Genomic DNA, 18,807 nt, shown 5'->3' with positions numbered 1-18,807 from the left:
GCGCGAGAAGCCGGAAGAGGAAGTGGTTGCGCCAACCGGGCCGTGGCAATGCAGGTGAGAAGCCGGTTGGGCCTCCCAGCCGCTAGCCACCGGCTGGACGGTGGGCGGGTCGAGGACTCTGGGAAGTTGGAGCTGTGAGGATAGGGCCGAGGCCTCGGCTGTTTGGGGAAAGGCGGCGAAGCGGGAAGGGACCAGGACAGCTGCGGGAGGCGCAGGGATTTAACCCGTTAACGCGAGAGGGTCAGAGGCGGGGGTTAGGGAGGAAAGGCCAGGCCGATTTGCTTGACTGTGTGAAAGGATCGAATTGGCATTTGGGAAGGCTCGAGAAAGAAGTGGGCTGGGACCAGTCCTCGACCTAGACTGTTGGACACAGGCGTAACAAGGCTTCAGAAGGCTAAAGGGATTGTGGGCTTCCAAGGACGAAAACTACTAAGCTTTTTGTAATCCGAGGCTGTGGGTGGAACTTAGTATCCAACCTCATCATTCACATTCTCGGGTTTGCAAATCAGCTTTGCAAATCATTCTTCCCGGCTTGTAACCAATTGCTTAGGGCGCAGAAGTGGAGTAAATAGACCACAGATGATCAAACGGAAACCCTCTGCAAGTCAGCATTTAAAATTGTCTAATGTCCAGAAACAATGTGTTGGTTTCCTCGCCTTTGTCTTTCATTCCTCAGCGTGTTGCACCTGGCAGTCCTACAGTGAGTGTTTATGGGTCACCCGAGTTTACGAAAGAGACACTGGAAAACTGGCACACAGATACATGAGTACACATTGACTCAGCAAATGTTAAGGATAAAGGACCAGTTGGGGAGGGGAACTACAGAGCTGGTATTCAGAGACAGCCTCAGATTCAGGCAAAATGTGACACTCTCCAGAGTGTGTTGAGAGTAGCTGCACTTACACGGCAGAGAATAATGGTGTGCATGTACTACAGAGGCTCCCATGAGATAGAGAACATCAATCAAGTATGCCTTCTGGCCTTATATGCTGACAACAGCGCCCCTGTTAGCGTGGCAAACCTTTCTAACATGTACTGAACTTTCTGAAAGAAATGTGGCAATACTAACTCCACAGAGTGACACAATACACGAATACTCTATATGCCCAAGGGAAGCAGAGTTAGGACATCAAGCAGCAGTGTGGTAGGGAGACTGTCTATTTTCCAGAAAAGGCTAGACTTAACAAAGAAGATTGTGCTTTGGCTTGAGCATCTGAAGATCTAAGAGAATGTTGACTTTTAAGAGAGGCAAGGCTGGGCGGTGGTGGCACACGCCTTTAATCCCAGCACTCGGGAGGCAGAGGCAGGCGGATCTCTGTGAGTTTGAGGCCGGGCTGGACCGACAGCCTCCAAAACAATACAGAGAAACCCTGCCTCGTAAAAAAAAAAGAGAGAGGCAAGCCTTTTGAGCTGGAGAGGGAAGAGAATGGAGGTGAAAAGATAAAGGGCTAAGTGATACAGTTCTAAGCCAGTTTTGTTATGAAGACAAAATCGTGAGGTCATAAGCAGAAGGGAATTAGGTCTGGTGCAATGTTCTTATTGAAGGATCATAGTGTAGGAGGATGATAAAAAGAATCAGTTGGTAGGAGGACTTCAGGCCAGGTGAACAGGTTGAAAGATCTAAGGGTTGATGCTGTCTGTAACCCAAATACCAAGATAGAAAACAATTTAGCTTTTCTGTATATGTCACCTCACTCGTATCTGAGTAACCACACACACTGTTGATGCAGAGGGAGGAGAAGCAGCTTGAGGCATCGTTAGACGCACTGCTGAATCAAGTGGCTGATCTGAAGAACTCACTGGGGAGTTTCATTTACAAGTTGGAAAACGAGTATGACCGGCTGACCTGGTAAGGATTGCTAGGGCAAGCCAGGGAGGGAATCCATGGGTGGTGGGGCCAAGCCCCCTGGCTGACAGGACATCTCCAGTGATGTAACTATTTATCAGTTTGCAAATATCCTTCTTGATTTGGCAAGAACTAGGTTGCACAACATTGACAAGTATAGTTTGGCGTGAAGCCTCCATGGCACGGAAGTAGAGAACTGCCCAGTTTCCCAATGTAGGCTGTTTCGAGGTTTTAATCCTTATGCTTTGACTTTGTGAGGAGGTGTTCCCCAAGTGGAGGACCATTAAAGCTACATTCGTGCTGGATCTCCTTCCACAAATGTGGCTGAGTCTGAGATCCACCCTACTCTGGAATGATGGATTCTGTTAACTAGCTAGAAAGGACGCTTTTATCCCACTTAAACAATTTTTAGTTACCACAGTGTAACCGCAGTTTCTGTTTTCCACTACTTCCAATCCTAGTCAAACAATGAGTTGCGCCTGGCAGTGGTGGCGCACACCTTTAATCCCAGCACTCCGGAGGCAGAGGCAGGTGGATCTCTGTGATTTTGAGGCCATTCTGGTCTATAGAGTGAGTTCCAGGACATCCAGGGCTACACAGAGAAACACTGTCTCCATAAAAAGATAGAGTTGCTTTTTTTCTGTCTGTGTCAGAAATTGAAAGTGTGTTCCTCTTTCCCAACTCCATGATCTCTGCTAGCAAATCTGGTTCTTGCCTAGGCTAGTCATAGTGCTGTGAGTCTTCTGGGGGTGAGTCTGGGTGTTCCAGCATTAGAACTTCAGAGATTACTTTATAGGGAAAAGTAGTTCTGATGACTTCCTACCACCCCCAGGCCCTCTGTTCTGGACAGTTTTGCATTGCTCTCTGGACAGTTGAACACTCTGAACAAGGTCTTAAAGCATGAGAAGACACCACTGTTCCGTAACCAGGTCATCATCCCTTTGGTGCTGTCCCCAGACCGAGATGAAGACCTCATGGTAAGTAGGAAGGATTGAACCGGGGAAATCAGGTCCTTAAACGAAAGTCTGGTATACAGTTGTTGATTGAACCCTGTGTATAGCAATAAATGTAAGGGCTGCCATTTGGAAGACTTGCTTTTTTGTCCTTCTGGTGACAGGAATCACTCTTTCTTTTTTTTTTTTTTTTTTTTTTTTTTGAGGCTATCGGTCTAGCCCGGCCTCGAACTCACAGAGATCCACCTGCCTCTGCCTCCCGAGTGCTGGGATTAAAGGTGTGTGCCACCACCGCCCGGCAGGACTCACTCTTAAATAATGTTGTGAAAACGAAGGCCATGTCAACTAAGTCCATGACCTTTCTTTTCCAAAAAAAAGTCAGTTCTGCCTGCCTGTGACTTTGTTCAACCAGTCTTTAAAATGTGGGGTTGGGAATTTAGCTCAGTGGTGGAACAAAGCCCTGGTTTGGTCCCCAGAATGGGGATGGGGAATCACAAAAGACCAGAACAAAACAGAAACAACAATAAGAAAGTTGCAGTGTGGTTGTGGAGAGTGAAATTTATTTTGCCCTATTCTGATAGAGTGTATCTGAAAAGACAATGCCACAGAAGGATACATTTGTGTCTCAGGTTGTATTGTCTCTGAAAATGCACTTTCCTGTGGAAGGGAAACGGTTAGAATCAGCTTACTTGGATAGCACAATAGGATCAATACAATCTGTGTTACAGCGGCAGACTGAAGGACGAGTGCCTGTTTTCAGCCATGAGGTCGTCCCTGACCATTTGAGAACCAAGCCTGACCCTGAAGTTGAAGAGCAGGAGAAACAGCTGACAACGGATGCTGCCAGAATCGGTGCTGATGTAGCTCAGGTTGGACTGAGTCACTGCCCTGCTGCCCCATCCCCATCTCTTCATAAGAAGCAAGACTTTACCAAGCCTGTGTAGTAGGAGTATGTGGTTGGTTACAGCTAGGCTGCCTCTGGAAGGGCACAAGGAAGATGCTTCCCCAGAGTCATTACTAATCACTACATCAATCCCTGTGTGTTACAGAAGCAGATTCAGAGCTTGAATAAAATGTGCTCAAATCTTTTGGAGAAAATTAGCAAAGAGGAACGAGAATCAGAGAGTGGAGGTAAGGAGGGATGGTTGGCAAAACAGAGTGAGCACTGTATAAGATCACTAGAATAGCAATGATTGTCTAATAAGTGAAGTAAGAATGAAGTGCTGGGACTGGCAAGGTGGCTCAGTGGGCAAACACACCTCCTGCCAGGCCTGACCTAAGTTTAATCCCTGGGGTCTATATGGTGGAGGGAAGTACCAACAAGTTGTCCTCTGACCATCACACACAAAATAAGTAAATACGATTTTAAAAAAGAAGAATGAACTGGCAAGGAAAGGGTCTGTATCCTGTTAGTGTTTTGTGTTTAAGACTAGCCTTAAAGCAAATGGAAGAATTAGACAAAGTGAAAATTAAAGATAGGTATGGAGACTTTGAGCTCTTTGATGGGGCTGGAGGGATTCTAGGTGTTTCTGCAGTCACAACTGTAAATCCTGGTGGTCATCACTGACCTCCCAGCTGCTGGGTTTGGTCCAGAGTGGAATACACACTTCAGGGTTCTTGCTTTTTTTTTTTCAGGCCTCCGACCAAACAAGCAGACTTTCAACCCTGCAGACACCAATGCCTTAGTGGCAGCTGTTGCCTTTGGGAAGGGGCTGTCTAATTGGAGACCTTCAGGTAGCAGTGGTCCTGGCCAACCTGGCCAGCCAGGAGCTGGTACAATCCTTGCAGGAGCCTCAGGATTACAGCAAGTTCAGATGGCAGGTGCTCCAAACCAGCAACAGACAATGCTTAGTGGAGTCCAGATGGCTCAAGCAGGTCAACCAGGTAGGGTGACATGGGCTGACTGCACGAGTGTGGGAATGAGCTAGATTAAGCCTCCTTCAACTCCAGCCTTGGAGACTTTCCTCCTTGCATTGTCACTCAGAAGACATTTAGAAGCTCTTCAACAGGTACTAGAGAGTGAAGAAGAACCTTGAATAGCAGAAACTGGTGTGGCCTTTACTTCCATCTCAGACTTTTGTCTCAACTGTCCTATTTATTCTGGATGTTAGTGTGTGTCTCTTAGGTAGAGAAATAAGTGGCCAGACCTTGATCAAGACCATTCCGTAGGTAATCACGGATCAGTACCTGGCAGTTTTCTGGGATTCTTTCCTTGCACCCTGTCTCTTGGTCTTGACTTCCTACCATCACTTATGCTCATTTTTACTTACTGTGAGAGCAGTCTGGAGGACTGCAAGGAGCAGCTGCAAAGGTGTCTCTGCAGGCTGTCTAGGGAAAAGGACAACAGAGAACACAGTACTCTTTACCTGTGACATTGAACAGGGGCCGCATAGACCACATGTCTGTCTTTTCCAGAAGTAGATGAGTAGAAGCCCATGGGGGAGGGGGGCTTTTCAGACCCCTTCTCTCTTCTTTCACATCACCCCTTCCCTCCTAGATACCTTCAGTGAGGGAGCTGGCTGAAGAGCCACAGCCTGCAATCTGCCATCCAATCAGAAGCTGCAGAGGTTCTGAGATATAGGAGTTGACAGGAATCTGAGAAGCTGCATTTACGATTTGTTGTGAAAGTTTACCTTGCTTCAGATGCCTTTCTTTGTGTTACTTTTAGGGAAAATGCCGAGTGGAATAAAAACCAACATCAAGTCAGCTTCAATGCATCCCTACCAGCGGTGAGTGTGGACAGCAGCCTCCACTCTCAGGTGATCTGTGCTGAATTGGGCAATGAAATTACTTTTGCTCAAGGCTTACCTAGATGGGTACAATAAAAAGAACACAGGCTTTCAGCAACAGACAAATCTCAGCTCCACTGTGAATAGCTGTGCGACCTTGGGAAAGTGACCTAATTTTTCTGAACCCGTGTTCTCATTTGTAAATGGTGATAATACCTACCTCATAGGGTTGTTGTGAGGATTAAAATGAGAAAATGATTGTAAAACACTTAGCATGGTATATGAAATACTGGGTCTTGAATAAATGATAGTTTCTTACTTTTCCATCCTGCTATTCACTGTCCTGCAAACAGAATTTACTGTGATTTATACAGCTCCATGACATTGGCAAGCTAATGGATACAGGATCAAGTCATCTGGGAATCAGGGCAGCCTGTATATTTTGGAGGTGTATTGTTTCTGTAGCCTCTGCTGTCTAGGTTCCATCCTGCTGGCTCCATCCAAGCTGCAGGCAAAGAGGTTTCTGGGCTGTGACACTGTCCACCTACAAGTCTGATGAAATCAGTTCAGCTTTTACCTGGGAAATAGGTAAAAGTACCCATCTTTTACCCTGCTCTGCTTATGAAGATGTCTAGGGACCAATAGGTGGGAGATTTCTTAGGAGGTGGCCCTGTCAGGCAACAGCACACATAAAATACCATCTGCCACCTTTGAGAGGAATTGGGCTTCACACTGTCATTCATCAGAGTTTGTTCGTCCTCACAGTAACAGCTTCTCCCTGTTTCTGTTCTCTTCTATTTTACTAAACGTGTGGCTCAGATAAGTTCCAGATTGAAAGTGGGAAGGGCAACAGCCCCATTCACCTTGCCTGCTTTTGTAGAGTTGAACTGAAGTTTTGAACAGGCAGCCATGTTGCCTTTCTCAGCGTTCTTTTGTGGGCAAGGGCAGGGATTGAGTCAGCAGAAGTGGACCAAAGGGTTTCTTTGTTCAATAAAGTTATTTAAATTGATTTTCACTGGCTCAGGGTTGTCTGACTGAAATTTATGAATGATCTACCAGGCAATTCTAATTTGTTCTCCTTAACGTATTCCCTTATCTTTAATTTTTCTTGTATTTAAAACACGAAGACTTCCTTCCAGCTGCACTGTTTGTGCTCTCTCCTGTCACACACTAGTGCTCTTGTCTTTGGTCTTTGTTAACAGATTCTACCAGGCTGTGGCAGCAAAGGCCTGGAAAAGTGGTCATCTGTTGCTGGTCTATGGAGACATGAGTGGTGTTGTCAAAGCTAATTGACCACAACACCCTGCACCAGGGAAGTCCTGTTAACTGCTCTGAGGCAATGCGAAACCTTTTTCCCACTTAAATTGGCTGGCCCATTAGCCCATCCAGGTGTTGTTTATCTTCTCATCTTTTCCCTTCCCACTAAACATCAAAGTAACTGGAGTATTGAATAGAATTTAACTGGACATTTCCAGACTCCTCAGAGTATCTTGGTGCCTGCTAGCCTTTACTCCACCTGTAACCAACCCTGGGAGTCTTCATTGACCCAGCTGAACTGACTTCATTCCCAACATGCTATTGAAATGGCTTTCTTGTCCTCCAAGAACAGCAATATCTTCCTGCTGCAGGAGGAACATTCAGGTCTCACCTACACCTCATGCCCTTAAGCAAACGCTTCGGTGGTGGAGGCATCCATACCTCTGTGGTTAGCTCAGGTAGCACAGGCTGTCATTTCCACCACCTCCTCCCTTCAGAGCTCCAGACATCTCAGCATATAGACATGCTGATCTCCCACTTTGGGGCTCATATACCAGTTTACCCCACAATGGAAAGAATGTCTGGAGTCCCTACTTCTTGGTCTCTCAGGAGGAAGTATGTGGAGTTACCCATGAAAAAGACAAAACTGTTTACTTGCTCAGACTTGGGTTTTGTAGATGATTTGCACTACTCTAGCATTCCTATTTCTGACCATTGTCTCTGCTTGGGGAATACTTTCTGCTGCATTTGGGGCCTTTGGACAAGGAGATGAGATGGACAGAGGTCTGCTCCATTGTCTCCCAGGTTTGTTATGGGATGGAGAAAGCAGCAGCAGGTGTGAAACGTTGTCTCCCCACAGCAGTTTGTCCCACTGAAGGTGGAAGCTTATAGAATCAATGTTAAGCCCTAGGAGGTTGCCTAAGACCTCTCTCTCTAGTTCTGCCCTGAGGCTGGGATTCAGCTATTGCTGATTGCCCTGGTCACCTGTTTTTTCTGTTCTTCCAGTGTGAACTGCAGTCCTACTTAACTGCCTCACCATACTCAACTGTGCTAAGATAGCCAGATGTTCCTTGTAACTCTGTAGAGTGCCAGCACTAGCTAGGTACAGGCTAGAGAGGATGTGGTTGTCCACCTCTGACCCTGCTGCTGAAAGGAAGAAGCTGAACTCAGCAGGAATGCCCCGATGTGAGGCCGAGCTCTTTTCCACCCCCTCTACACCTCCCCCAAGCAGCTGGAAACAACTTCTCCCTTTGTCTGAGTTTCTTGTACAGAATAATCCTCCTTATGGACAATGTATTCTCTGTGTCCTGTGGACACAGAAGCCGTGTACGCTGATCCCAGCACTAGGCAGGACGGAGGCTGAAGTCTTCCAAACACCCACCCTGCTCAGCTCCATTGATGTTCAGTGGAACTACTAAGGGTTGGACATTTTTTCCTATGTGCTCCAGATTGGAGTCGCAGCAGAGCCTTTTGTGCTTGTCACTGGCTAGTAGAATGACCAGGAGTTGTGCCCTAACGTGTTAAGCACCAACGTGTAGAGAAAGTTTTGATGTGATTTCTTTCCTAAAGTCTGGAATGCACAGAGGCTAGCACTTAGAAAATGACTGATGTGACTTGCCTGGCAGGCTCTGGTGCTCCATCGTGCCACATGGACATCAACATGTACTCTTCCAACAGGACACACTTCTTTAACAGTCTCTCTTGTTCCTGTCTCCCAGTGTCACTGAGGCAGAGCCTGGGTTCCTCTAATGTGGTCTCTTGTTATGACTCACATATCCTCAGATTGTGAGCCACTACTTGGACACTTACACTTACATGGCATAGACCAAGACTGCTGAGTTCCTTGGGCCTCCCTTACCTCACCTGAACGACCCCTGTGATCTTTCTAGTCTGGCAGTCTGATGTCGACTCATCAAGGCCACCCCTGTGGGCTTTGTCTTTTGTTTTATTTTCCTTACTGCATAGCTATGTTACTTGAATAGGGCCAATTTCCTAAATTCCTCAAACCTCCTAACGTTCTCTGTCATGAACCTTCTTCTGGAGCAGCGGTTTCCAACCTTCCTAATGATGTGACCCTCTAATACAGTCCCTCATGTTTCGGTGACCCAAACCATAAAAATCTTTTTGTTGCTACATCGTAACTCATTTTGCTAGTGTTAAGAATCATGTAAACATCTGTTTTCTAATGGTCTTAAGTGACCCCTGTGAAAGACTTGTTTGACCCCCTAAAGGGGTCTTGACCCACCACAGGTTGAGAACTGCTGCTCTAGACCATGTCCCTGGCACTGTTTTCTAGCTTTCATGCCTTTCTCGTGGAGATGAATCAAAGAGGTAGCGAGGTAGCCAAGCGTAGTAGCACATGTCTTTAATCCTAGGCAGGCGGATCTCTATGACTTTGAGTCTAGCCTGGTCTACATAGTAAGTTTTAGGATAGCCAGAGCTACATAGTGAGACCCTGTCTTGGAACAGACAAACAAACAAAAGAGGTGGTGAGGTGGCTGTGGATTTGAAGTTACCTCTCACTCTCAAAACATCTGTCTCCTTTGAAAAAGATAAATGTATGGAAATTATACTTTGTGTAACTCTGAAATCCCTGCCTATGCGGCCCATAGTTACTATAGCTTCTGGATGTCTAAACCTAGTCATCCTTCCTTTCATACCTGTTCTCTAGTTTTCCTGGAAATAATCTAAGCCAGGAATATGGTAGCATCCTAACTATTTTTCTTATACGTTCCCAGCTACCTCCCCTATATCCACTGCCAAGCTCTGTTAGTTTGCCCAACACCTAACCCATCTGCACTAAGTTGCACCTTTGGCCACCCTCAGTGAAAATATTATTCAGACAATATCTCTACATCTACATCTGGAAACTCCAGCTTCTCTTCCCAAAAGCTGCCAGATCTTTCTAGACTGCAGATCTGATCCTATTACTCCCTTGCTTAAAATATTTTTGACAGTTCACTCCCTATATTTCTCAAACTGGGGTTCACTAGGGAGTTAGTAGGGACAGTGTTCCAGGCATAAAAGCCATAGGATTTTCATTTTACTTGAGGGTAATTGAAATGCAAATATGCAAATCCAGTACGTGTGTGTGTGTGTGTGTGTGTGTGTGTGTTTGAGAGAGACAGACAGACAGACAGACAGACAGACAGACAGACAGACACAGAAACACTAGGAATTGAGCTCAGGGCCTCATGCATAATAGGCAAGTGTTCTATGGTGATTTACATTCCCAGTCCTCTTTTTGGATTAAGTAGGTAGCAAATCAACAAGATAAGCCAGAAGACAGGCAACTAGGCCAAACAGACTTACTTGCCTTTCCATAAAATACAAGCCTCTTTTAAGTAGTTCTCTCAGGCCTCCATTTTTTTCCTGCTACTTTGCTTTATCATCCTGTCTGATAAAAAGTCAACCATATTTCTCTTGGAGGAGGGGGTTAAACAGGTTCTTATCTAATCTAGGCTGGCTTAGAACTCTTAGCAGTCCTCTTGCCTCAGCCTCCTAATCACCATGCCAAACTCCCAATCAATTTTAAAATCTGAGCTCCCATGTTACCTCTCTGTGAGGCCTTCCAGCATCCCAGCCTGTCCACAATTCAGTGCCACTCCCATCAAGAAAGGCCAGCTGCCTCCTCTTTTATGCTCCCCGTCTGTACCTTGTACAAATGTCTTCCAGCTCCTGCTGCACTTTATTGCCCTTCAAGTTCAAGCACCCTGAATTTGTCACAGTTTTTTCATGTGAGAATGTGTGGTCTTTGGGAAGATAATGTATTTCTGGCATCCCATAGCATGTGACCCATCATAAACACTACCTATGGAAGTGTTGCTATTATTTCTATTCGTTTTTTGGAGTGGTAATATGAAATAACTTTGGGGTGCATGCTAATAATTATAGCACTTGGGAGGTAGAGGTAGGAGGATTGCTGTAAATTGTAGGCCATCCAGGACTACAAAGCAAGACTGTCTTAAACAAACAAACAAATAAGAACTACATATATACATGTATAAATATTTGTGCATGTGTATATATTTGTAATGCCATGTTGCTTGGATTTAATCCTAGCCTAGCACCTTACTAGCTATAAAGTACTGGGACATCAAAATATTTGTGCTCCATTTCCTTATTCCCATAGATATTCTAGAGGGTTGTTTAAAACAGTGCCTGACAATAGGAGAACCTTGATACATGTTTGCTGTTCCTAGCTAGAAATCTGCTCCCTGAAGCTACTTGAATAAATGATTGACCAATCCCTCTAGGAGGCCATAAACTCTTCCTCCTGCCACTCCCCTATGTTTATGCCTGGAGAGCTGCCCTCAGAGACGCCCGTTGTATGAGTTTCATTTCCAGGGTCTTCTTAGCAACTGTACAGAGCTAGCAATGGACATTTTTTTACACTAAGTTGCCTGATACTGTGAATCAATTTTTATCGTTTTGTGATTTATTTCTCCCACCTGTTGCTTATGCTCTTTTCCTTTTTTTTTTTCTTTTTGGTTTTTTGAGACAGGGTCTCTCTGTATTGTTTTGGAGGCTGTCCTGAAACTCACTCTGTAGACCAGCTGTCTTCGAACTCACAGAGATCTGCCTGCCTCTGCCTCTCTGCCCCTCTGCCCCTCTGCCTCTCTGCCTCTCTGCCTCCGGAGTGCTGATTTAAAGGTGTGTGCCACCAATGCCTGGCTATATGCTCTTTTCTTAAGCTCCAGTTTGGCCTTAAATTGTATCATTGGAAAAGCTCTCTCACCTAAGATGTCCTTTTTCATTGTTTCTAAATGGGGTCTCCTCCCTGTCCTAACCAGCTGTCTGTGCTTCTGAAACGCAGGTTGGACTGTGTTTTACTGTGTGTCAGAGCCAGAGCTCCACAGTTCTTGCTTCCCCTCCCTTCACACTGCCCCTGTTCCTTCAGACTGCAGTTCATGCATCCTCTACCATTCACACCGCTTTGCTGTGAATGCTCTCAGCTGCAGCCATCAGGGAACTGGGAGTGGGCGCTGCCCCCATGGCTTAACATGCTCTGCTCATTCAGAATGCCATCCTCCTTCCTGCTCCACTCCTTGTTCACTCAATGGACAATTCATCCTTGCAGTTCAAGTGTCACCAGTCCTGAAAGTTCTTAGTGTGTCCTCCCTGAACATCTGACCATCCTTAAGTAGCCTCTCCTGTATTCTCTACACAATTCCATGAGAGCAATTTTTTTTAAAGATTTATTTATTTATTATGTATACATACAGCGTTCTGCCTGCATGTATGTCTGAACACCAGAAGAAGGCACCAGATCTCATTACAGATGGTTGTGAGCCACCGTGTGGGTGCTGGGAATTGAACTCAGAGTCTCTCGAAGGGCAAGCAGTGAGTGCCTTTAACCTCTGAGCCATCTCTCCAGCCCCATGAGAGCAATTTTTATTTTAATACAATTTATTCTTTTAAGTTCAAATCCTGGCCTAGATACTTGGTCCTTGTATAATTTTAGACAACTTATTTCATTTTGAAGAAACTCAGTTGCCACTTCTGTAAATAGGAACTAATTTCAGGATACTTTCAGCCAACTATATTTAAGTTAACCCTTTAAGGAGCTATAATTTTCAACAGGATGCAGGCCGAGCTTCTTACAAGTGCATACAAACTCTTTAAGCAAATAGCACTCAAATGCTATTATTCTCTTATTCTCACTCCTAAGAAGTCAATGTTACCTAACTAGACAATTCTGATTACAACATTGCAATTAAGCTATTTTAACTTAAGAAGAAGAGAGGGGGGGGGACATAACTCAGTGAATAAAGTGGGCAGAGTGCTAGCTAGCTGTGCAAACATGAGGATGTGAGTTTGGATTTCCGATGTCTATAGTCACCTGTGATATCAAGGTTGTGAGGTGAACATAAGAAGGTCTCTGGAAGGGCTGTAGAGATGGCTGAGAGGTTAAGAGCACTGGCTGCTCTTCCAGAAGTCCTGAGTTCAATTCCCAGCACCCACATGGTGGCCCACAACCATCTGCAACTCAGTCTGGTGCCCTCTTCTGGTGTGTAGACAGAACACTGTATATATAATAAATAAATCTTTAAAAAAAAAAAAGGTCTCTGGAGCTTGCTAGTTAGCCAATTTAGTCCTTCAGTGAGCTCCAGGTTCAGTGAGATACCCTCCCCCAAAAGTAAGGTAGAGGACTAGAGAGTTGGCTCATGGTTAAGAGCACTTGTTGCTTTTGCAGAGGACCTGGGTTGAATTCCTGGTACCCATACAGCATCTCACAATTATCTATAACTCAGTCCCAGGGATCTGCACATAGATCCCATACATATGTACAAGCAACAACACACACAGTCAGAAAATAGAGAGCCATGGCAGAACATACCAGACCTTGACCTCTTGCCTCCACATGTTCACCCACAGGACCATGCACCCGCATATGTGCATACACATGTAAACACACAAACCCACAAAAAGAAAAGAAAGGAGACCCACCTGTACTTGGGCTGTGTGTGGTTTTTAGATGGGCTTAGGGTCTGCCAATTTGATCTCTGCCTCTCTCCATTCTGTTTCATTAGGATTCCCCTTGTGGAAAAACTCTGGGTTTTCTGGATTAAATGCTATTAGAGGCTTGGGTCTGGGGTTTGTAAGGGAAGGCATGGAAGTAGTAGGTGAGGAATGCCTTGAGAGAAGTGAAAGCAGGGATAGCCCCAAACTGGAGCTGCCATTGTTTGCTTTCTGTGGTGCCACCTCTATAGAGAGACCTTGGGCCTTGTTCTTCTGCATTCACAGTACTAGGCTTCAGATTGCCTGTGCTGTGTGTCTTTTCACCTCAGCCTTGGAATGTCCCAAACTGCATTCATGTTCCATTCACTCCACCCATGTTATAGAGCTTTCATCAGGCCTGCATTCTCTCTGTTCTCTCCACCACTGATGTAGGTCAGACATGTGCCACATCTGTGCTTCTGAATGGGTCCCTGTCTGGCCTCCCTTTTTCTGCTTTCTTTTTAATAATACACTTACTGTGGCAGGATGTCCATCAAAGTACTAGATGGATCATGTCAGCCTTCCACTCAAAAATCTTCGAGGGCATCTCTACATAAATAACTCTTCATTTTATTTTTAAATCCCAAACACTTCATGACTTCTGGCAAACCTCCTTTCTAACCTATGTCATATGAAGACCTTCTGCTCAACATCTTTTAGACAAAAAGTGTCCCTTGTAGCCCCCTATGCCTGTCCTGTGCTTTCCTAGGTTCATTCCTTTGTGTGTTTTCCCCAGCCATGCTCACTGCACAACCTTGAGCTGTGTCTTCAGCCTCTCTGATTTCCCATTTCCATCTAAGAGTGGATGGTGGTGCCAACATTACAGGAAATCAACCATAGGAGCACAGGAAAAGCACCTGGCCTCCGGCTGTCCAGAGAAAACACTGGATGAAAAGGAAATTTCTCTTTGCCATTCTGGATCCTTCTCACAAATATTGCTAATTCTTTTTCTTCCATCCTAATAGCCTGCTTGATTTGCTCCCTACTAGAAAGCCCCTCCTTCCTCCTCAGTGTTCTTCTCCTCTTCAGTCTCTTCAGTTCCATGCACACTGAATGATACCCACAGTGCACGTCACTGGCTGCCCATTTAGAGATCAGACCTCACCCCTGACCTCAGGGCCTCAAACATGCTTTCAGATTATACATGAAGATGAGTGTTTGCATGCAGTCTCTCCCTTTTGTCATCCAGATGTTGTTCTAGTCTCAGACACCTTAACCATCATTCCAGTTTCCTCTAGAAAGAACCAGAAATCTGGCTGGGGCCCAGGGGGCCTGCAGAATGATTAACTGGAACAACCTTCACCCGTATCTTTGCACCCGTGTCCTCATGTGTGCAACCCCTCTCTGCTTCTCTGTCTGCTGCTGTATAAGAAGTGCCCGTTGTCTTTCACAAGATGGGATAGGTAGGGGCTTGACACTGCCTTAGAGACATGAGTCCCAGAGTTTTCCTCCACTATTACACTCGCCCGTAAACAAATGGTATACCTTTTCCTGCTCACACTGTCATTCCTGCCCAAACAGCTTGGTAGAATTCATACAGGTGGTGGCTTTCAGGCTGAACCATAAGGAAAACATCGTTGTTTTTTTTCCCCTTTAGGGCAGTGGTCCCCAACCTTCCTAAAGCTGTGACCCTTTAATACACTTCCTCATGCTGCTGTGGTGACTCCAACCAGAAAATTATTTTGTTAGTACTTCAGAACTGTAATTTTGCTAATCTTATGAGTCATAATGTAAATATGTGATATGTGACCCCCAAAGGGGCAATGACACACAGACTGAGGACCACTGCTTTAGGGAAAAAGAACAGAGAACATTCCCGAGTAAGGAGTGAGTCTGTTGGGGTGGGATGGAAAGGGAAGCTGTCGTTTCCCTTCCTGGGTGCCGGAAAGACTCCTTCGAGGAGAAGGCACTATAGCTATTGGACTGGGCAGGCTTCCCCACTCTGTTGGGATTTCCTTCTTAACTATCTTGTGAGTTCACTTCCTCCAGTTTGTCCGTCTACTGCGGGTTTGTTTTCCCTCTCATCCCCAAGGCCTTGCGTGTAGCTTTCCTGCACATCCCAACCTGTCCCGTTTATGTCCACGCTCCTAACCTCCTAAGTTCACTGGGAGCTCATACACACCTGCAGTCTCAGCCCTCAGGAAGCTGAGGCAGGAAAAGAGAGAATTCCAGGCTAAGCCTAGGCTATAAAGTAAGATCCTGCCTTTAAAGGGAGGTGCCTCAGCTGGTAAAGTGTCTGCCACTCAAAAGGACTTGAATTTGATTCCTAGCAACAATGGAATAGATCAGTGTTGTTACCCTACACACACACACACACACACACACACACACACACACACACACACACACACACACACACACACACCTTTATAAGAGAAACAAAACAAAAACCCTAAACCCCGAGTCTCTGATAAAGAACACCACCATGCATGGTCTCCAATGGGTGGGGTCATCATCTGTGCCCAAGAAGCCTGCCCAATGCCTGCAGTTTTACCAGACTTTTATCATTTCCTAAAATATCTAATCTTATTGCCACTTATGCTTACTGAATGCCTCGCCTTCTGCTGAAGGGAAAATAGGCTCCTTTAAGAAACTCCCTCACTCAATTTCATCCCAATCTATTGACAGACTGCATTTCAGTCTGTGAGGTGTTTTTCTTAGCCAACCCCAGTCGTGTGTGTGTGTGTGTGTGTGTGTGTGTGTGTGTGTTCCTGGTGGGTCCCATTGTCTCTTTCCGTACAGTCTATAAACAAATTCCAGCCCTTTCCTAATAAAAACAACCATTAGTATCAATTTAGAAGCGAGAGACAGGCTCCTCCAGGTGATTCCTGTGTGCAGCCAGGGCCAAAAATTATAAACAGAGGCTGGGGATGGCCACACATGCCTGTAATCTTAGCGATGGGAAGATTGAGGCTGGGACAGGAGGACCTGGCATTTGGGAGCCTGGGCTGCATAGTGAGAGTCTGTCTCAAAATGTGTGCGAGTATACACACACACACACACACACACACACACACACACACACACACACACACGGGTGGGTAGCATAGGGGTGGCTGGAGCCATACCAAACTACTTAAGCATTTCCAACACCTGCCACATGTTTTGTTTCTAGACCATTACACACTTCTCTGTGTCTCAAAGGCTCTCCCAGGCTGCTAGTAAGTGTTCCTTAGTGTTCAACTCAAGTATCAATTCTGAGAAGCCTTTAAGAACTGCCACCCCTCCCCACCTTTTGACTAAGTTCTCCTCTCCCCAGAGCTTTCATAAGGCACTGGGTCTCTCTCTTTGGGAAGATTCACAAGCTACTATGTGTTGTTCATTTTTATGTATGTCTACTCTCCTAGGCTGGAGGCTTTGCAAGAATCCACTGGCCAAGGAGATGCCATTTGGTAGACAAGGACTGTATCAGATACTGGAAGATGCTTTCCTGTCAGGAACAGGCTAAGAACTGAGTCTTTGAATTCGTTCATTCATGTAGTCAGCCAACATTTATTGAGACATTACTTTACCCATTTATCAATGTGACCCAAATAAATACGTGCACATTTGAAGTTTCCTGTTTGTTTGACTTTGGAACAATGTCATCATCTTCCTATTGCGGTTTCATAATGGATATGTAGTTCCAAATCTCTTAGTAGAACTTTCAGAGAACCTTATGTATTTGTACATTGTTTAGGAAAGACCTGTTAAAGGAGCACTCGTTAATTCACATACAAACACATATTTGGCTGCTGTGTTGGACTGCTTTTTACCTTGTCTATCAGTGGTAAGATAGAGTGCTGAGCACTTTACATGGGTTATCTCCTTTAACCTAGCTGGTAATTCTATCAGTTAGGTACTATTTGTTCTAATTTTTAGGAGGTGCCACCATGTATCCACAATCACACACATATTAACTGGGACATTTAAACTCAGCTTCAGAGTCAGGTGCAGCCTTAAAGCTGTTCAAGTACATATGAAAGACATTAGGGCTTCAATAAATATTAGCTCAACAACACTGCTCTCAAGGGAAATGTAAAGATGTAGATTCTTACTATTCCTCCTCTCTTGACTCTGGGTCTTTTGGTTTCTCCCTCTTCCCTTCCATTGTTCTGCTCATTTTAACATCCAATCAACACACGGTGTAAGAGCAACTAACTGAATGGCAGGCAATAGGCCCATTTATGGAGATAGAGACATGACTAAACTACGAGCTCCTGTTGAAAAGAGCTTGGAGTTGGGAGAGGTACAGAAAACTGCATGATAGTAAACCAGAGGCAGGAGTAATTGCTGCCTGGAGATCTGACTGTATGTTGCGCTGAGCCAAGGGAAAGGCTTGAGAGTTGGAGGCAGTCCCATAGATCAATATATGTTTGTATGTGAATTTGTGAACATTTATTTATCAAGTCTTTCCTAAGCATACATGCAAAGCATCATTCTGAATGCTCCACTGGGAGGTCTTGGGTAAGATCCATCATGGATGTTGACTGGAAGGATGCTGACATAATTTGATGGCTAAAGTGCAGGCTGTGGCTTGAGAACGACATAGGTAGATTAAGACGACCAGGGAGATTAGGGGTTTAGGGTACAGTGCTTAAGGAGACTGGACTTGGAAGTAAATTCTTTGCTGTTCTTGTCAAGAGTAGGTACTAACAGATAATCTAAGGTATGCTCAAAACTGTACTCTGGCTTTTGCCTCTTACCAAGCTCTAAGATGACCTTGCCTAGGTAGTTACATCCACCAGTTATCAATGTATTACCCTTCTTAGTCACTGCCTTTCCTGAATCCCCCAACTTGATACTTATTTATAGCATCCAGTTGTCCAGGCTGTAATTGGATCATTATAGGCAAAACAGATTTCCTATCACTGAAACCTAGTCTAGTAACTTGGGCTACCTGGTGAGGAGTCAGGTAGTGTTGAATTGACAACTAAATAGAAACCCCAACATCTGTCTTCCCGAATCCCATCACGTTCCCGTTCAGGTCCAGGTTTTCTCTCACCTGATCTCTTTCTAGTACCTTGTACCAGGACTGTAAATTATGTTAAGTGCAGAACCAGAGCTTAATGTGGTTTTGTACACTGTAGATGGAAGGTAAATGTCTGACGAAAGAGATGAGCCGCCTCAAAAATCTTGTGTTCTTCTGCTTCTAGAATAAAAGCCAGCCTCATGTGGCCTCCAGGATCTACTACGTTGAACTACATCAATTTCACTTGCCTTCCCCTCACCCCCACCCACTACCTTGAAGGCTAGTTTAGACAATGATTCACAGTTTTTGCCTGGGGCCACTTGTATTCTCCCATCTCCATTCCAGGAAATCCTCTCCGAGGCTCCTAAAGCTAGGACTCATCCAAGTTTATAGGCTCTGAGAGGCATGCTGGTGGCAAGCTGCTGCCTCCCGCTAAGGCCTCCCGCCACCCCAATCAGCCCTAAACAGGCACAGCTGGCCCTTCTCTGCCCCTGCTGGAGAAGCCTTGAGGACATGGTTGAACCCTGGAATTTCCCCCGAGTCTTAAGCCGCGCCTGTCGCAGACAGCAG

The 18,807-nt window shown here is 45.3% G+C and overlaps 1 protein-coding gene across 4 annotated transcripts; it reads left to right on the top strand.

Moving 5' to 3' along the window:
- Positions 1-18: 18 nt before the first annotated feature.
- Med8 (mediator complex subunit 8) lies at positions 19-18,564 on the top strand. Of its 4 annotated transcripts, none has more exons than XM_005083874.4 (8): positions 19-54; positions 1,731-1,849; positions 2,679-2,823; positions 3,528-3,668; positions 3,849-3,930; positions 4,435-4,683; positions 5,468-5,528; positions 18,422-18,558. In XM_005083874.4, the coding sequence occupies exons 1-8, from the start codon at positions 49-51 to the stop codon at positions 18,519-18,521; spliced, it is 903 nt and encodes a 300-aa protein (XP_005083931.2). In that variant the 5' UTR covers positions 19-48; the 3' UTR covers positions 18,522-18,558. The 4 variants fall into 4 exon arrangements, with proteins under 4 accessions (XP_005083931.2, XP_012978874.1, XP_012978875.1 ...); XM_013123420.3 differs by lacking the exon at positions 19-54 and adding an exon at positions 61-700 and having other exon boundaries at positions 18,422-18,564; XM_013123421.3 differs by lacking the exons at positions 19-54; positions 18,422-18,558 and adding exons at positions 61-700; positions 16,634-16,840.
- Positions 18,565-18,807: the final 243 nt, after the last annotated feature.

The sequence above is a fragment of the Mesocricetus auratus genome, unplaced genomic scaffold (genome assembly GCF_017639785.1).
Source record: "Mesocricetus auratus isolate SY011 unplaced genomic scaffold, BCM_Maur_2.0 Super-Scaffold_100014, whole genome shotgun sequence".
NCBI classification, from domain to species: Eukaryota; Metazoa; Chordata; class Mammalia; order Rodentia; family Cricetidae; genus Mesocricetus; species Mesocricetus auratus.
The sequence above is the reverse complement of the archived record's forward strand: the minus strand, read 5'-3'. Positions and strand labels throughout refer to the sequence as shown.

Excerpts from the sequence above, each read along its gene's own strand:
- Med8 (XM_013123420.3), top strand. The coding sequence starts at position 626 with ATGTCCAGAAACAATGTGTTGGTTTCCTCGCCTTTGTCTTTCATTCCT. Across the intron at positions 2,824-3,527 it reads ACCGAGATGAAGACCTCATG|CGGCAGACTGAAGGACGAGT; the intron begins GTAAGTAGGAAG and ends TCTGTGTTACAG. Across the intron at positions 4,684-5,467 it reads GGCTCAAGCAGGTCAACCAG|GGAAAATGCCGAGTGGAATA; the intron begins GTAGGGTGACAT and ends TGTTACTTTTAG.